The sequence below is a fragment of the Arachis duranensis genome, chromosome 3, assembly GCF_000817695.3.
Source record: "Arachis duranensis cultivar V14167 chromosome 3, aradu.V14167.gnm2.J7QH, whole genome shotgun sequence".
Taxonomy (NCBI): Eukaryota; Viridiplantae; Streptophyta; class Magnoliopsida; order Fabales; family Fabaceae; genus Arachis; species Arachis duranensis.
Genome location: NC_029774.3, coordinates 42,284,501 through 42,287,124, shown reverse-complemented (window position 1 = coordinate 42,287,124; position 2,624 = coordinate 42,284,501). Strand labels below are relative to the sequence as shown.

At 27.7% G+C, this 2,624-nt stretch overlaps 1 protein-coding gene across 1 annotated transcript in view; it reads right to left on the bottom strand.

Moving 5' to 3' along the window:
• Nucleotides 1-1,299, bottom strand: part of LOC107479001 (cytochrome P450 71A1) — a 1,992-nt gene extending 693 nt beyond the window's left edge. Inside the window, exon 1 of the mRNA XM_052258280.1 lies at nt 838-1,299. Within this exon, the coding sequence (XP_052114240.1) occupies nt 838-1,299 (462 nt within the window). The remainder of the gene's footprint in view (nt 1-837) is intronic.
• Nucleotides 1,300-2,624: the final 1,325 nt, after the last annotated feature.

Sequence of the window (2,624 nt, the reverse complement as noted above, 5' to 3'; positions counted from 1 at the left end):
AATTTGTGACCTTGAAGCAATACGAATAAAATTTAACCGTTGTTTTAAGTCTACATTTCATTATAACTTATATTAATAACGACAAATATCTAATTGCTATAAAAATATAAGTTAAATAAGATATATAGAAAGAATTTTAATATTAGATTAATAAAATGAGATAAAAAACTGTAAAAAATTGACACAAATGCCAATAATAGACTCTTGTACAAGGAGTGTATTAAAAATATGATAATTTAAGTATATTTTTTTATTAGTTTAAACTTTTGAAAGATGTGATTTTATATATATGGTATCACAATGTCAAAACTTATATGATTCAAAGGTTTAGATTTCGATTCCTATTGACTACAAAAGAAATAATTTTAGTACGAGACAAAAAAATTTATGTAAAAATTCATACAAACTCAAAAAAATTCTATAATATAATTATAGAGATATAATTGTTCATTTGTCTTCTCCTATTAAATTAAAATTTTAAAAAAATAATTTTTTAATATGATATCAAAATTTCTATGACTTAAAAATTTAGAATTCGATCATTGTTAATCTTAAAAAAAATTCATTATAAGACCTATAAAAAGAGGGAAAAAAAACTTATACAAAAATTTGTTTAAGCAAACCCGAAAAAAACTCTTGTTTAAAGAAGCACGTTAGAGACATAACCATTTATATATTTGTTCTTATTAACTTAAATTTTTGAAAAAAATGATTTTATGACTTTATTAAAATATTATTTTGTTTCTCTTAAATGTAACAAATAAAACATATATAATGTCAAATAATTATGAATATATTTTGAATAAGAATGAAGTTTTTGTTCATCAAAATTCTTACCCTATTGGTGTTTAGAAGCTCATTAACACAGAGCTTCCTTTTCTTTCTCCATTCCTCTCCATAGGGTGCAAAACCAATCTCCTTGCATTGATAGAAGAATATCTTTGCAGCTTTAGTGTTTGCTCTATTGGAGAAAGCAACATCATGTGTTTTCACTATTTCTTCAACAATATCTGCTGAAGACACAACTAGGGCTTGAGTTTGCCCTAACTGAAGCAACAAAAGAGGGTCATATTTGTCAGAAAGTGCTTTTAAGGATTGGTGTGGAAGTGTTCCTAGTTGATGAAGGTTTCCAATTAATGGTAGCTTTGGTGGAGATGGTGGAAGGTTATTGATCTTCTTGTTACTTCTTGTGAACTTAATAAGGACACACAAAATGGTTATGATTATGAAACATATGGTAGAGAGGGTTGAATTTGGTTGATGTTGCAATTTCTCTAGAACTGATAGAGCAAGTGCCATTTTAATTTTGTTGTGTTTGTGTGTGCAAGAAATGCAAAGCAGGGGTAATTTGAAAAGTTGAGGTCTCTTAATTAATATAAAGTGGATTTTTTAGTGTTTACAGAATTTTTGCCTAATTTATCTAAAAGTAGAAATAGAGTCAAATTGGATCGATTTCTTTATTTTTGAATCTTATGAGTAAATATTAAACATCATAGATTATATCTTAATATAATGTTCAAGATGGTGTTAAAATAATCGTGTGGTATTTCTCATATTAAGCTATTATCTTTTTTAAGAGTTTAAGCCGCCGTTAAATAGATAAATAAAGCATGCTATATGTAGAAACTCTTATGAGTAAATATTAAAAAATATATATTATATACTATAAAATATTTTATATGCAATTATATTACGTGGATATAAAAAATTAACCACTTATTAATCACTGAGTATAAAAAAAGGTAAGTATTATTTTAGTCCCTAATATTTAGTGTCAGAATCGAAATTATCTCTCATATAATTTTTTATTTAAAATCGTCCCAAATGTTTTATTTTATATAAAAATCGTTCTTTTAACTTTTTATGGACAAAAATACCCTTCATCACCTTTACCACCACCACCAGTACCTTTACCACCACCACCACCACCATCTCCCTTATTCCCACCAAATACTAATAATCAGATTCAAGAACATTAACAATAACACATTATTCAAATTCAGAAATAACAACATTAAATTTAACAACAAAATAAACACACAACAACAATGAAATAAAAAAATAACAAAAGCAAAAGCAGAAATAAAAACATAAACAAAAGCAGACACAGAAGCAAAAACAAGAAGCAGAAGCTCAAGCAGAAACAAAAAACAGAGGCTGAAGCAAGAAAAAGAAGAAAACAGAGGCCGAAGCAAGAAGCAGAAACGGGGCGGTGCAGCGGCGAGGCGGCGAGGTGTAGTAGCGAAGTCAGCGACGGCAGTGGCTTGCGTCTCCTCTCTCCCTTGCGATTTTCAACGACAACGACGGCTCCAAACTTTGCCGGCGCCTTTCCCCTTTTCCTCCCCCGTCCTTTTCCCTTTCCTTTCTCCCTTTTCCCATGCATTCTTTTCTTTTTTTTTTTAAAATTTTATAATTTTTTTTATTAACATAAGAGTAATTTAGTAATAAAATTTAAAAATAACGATTTTAATACAAAAAAATGTTTAAAATGATTCTAAATAAAAAATTACGTTGAGGACGATTTCGATTCTGATCCTAAACATTAGGGACCAAAACAATATTTATCTCTTAAAATTATTTATCAGTATAAAATATATATTAAAATATAAAATATTTATTAAAAG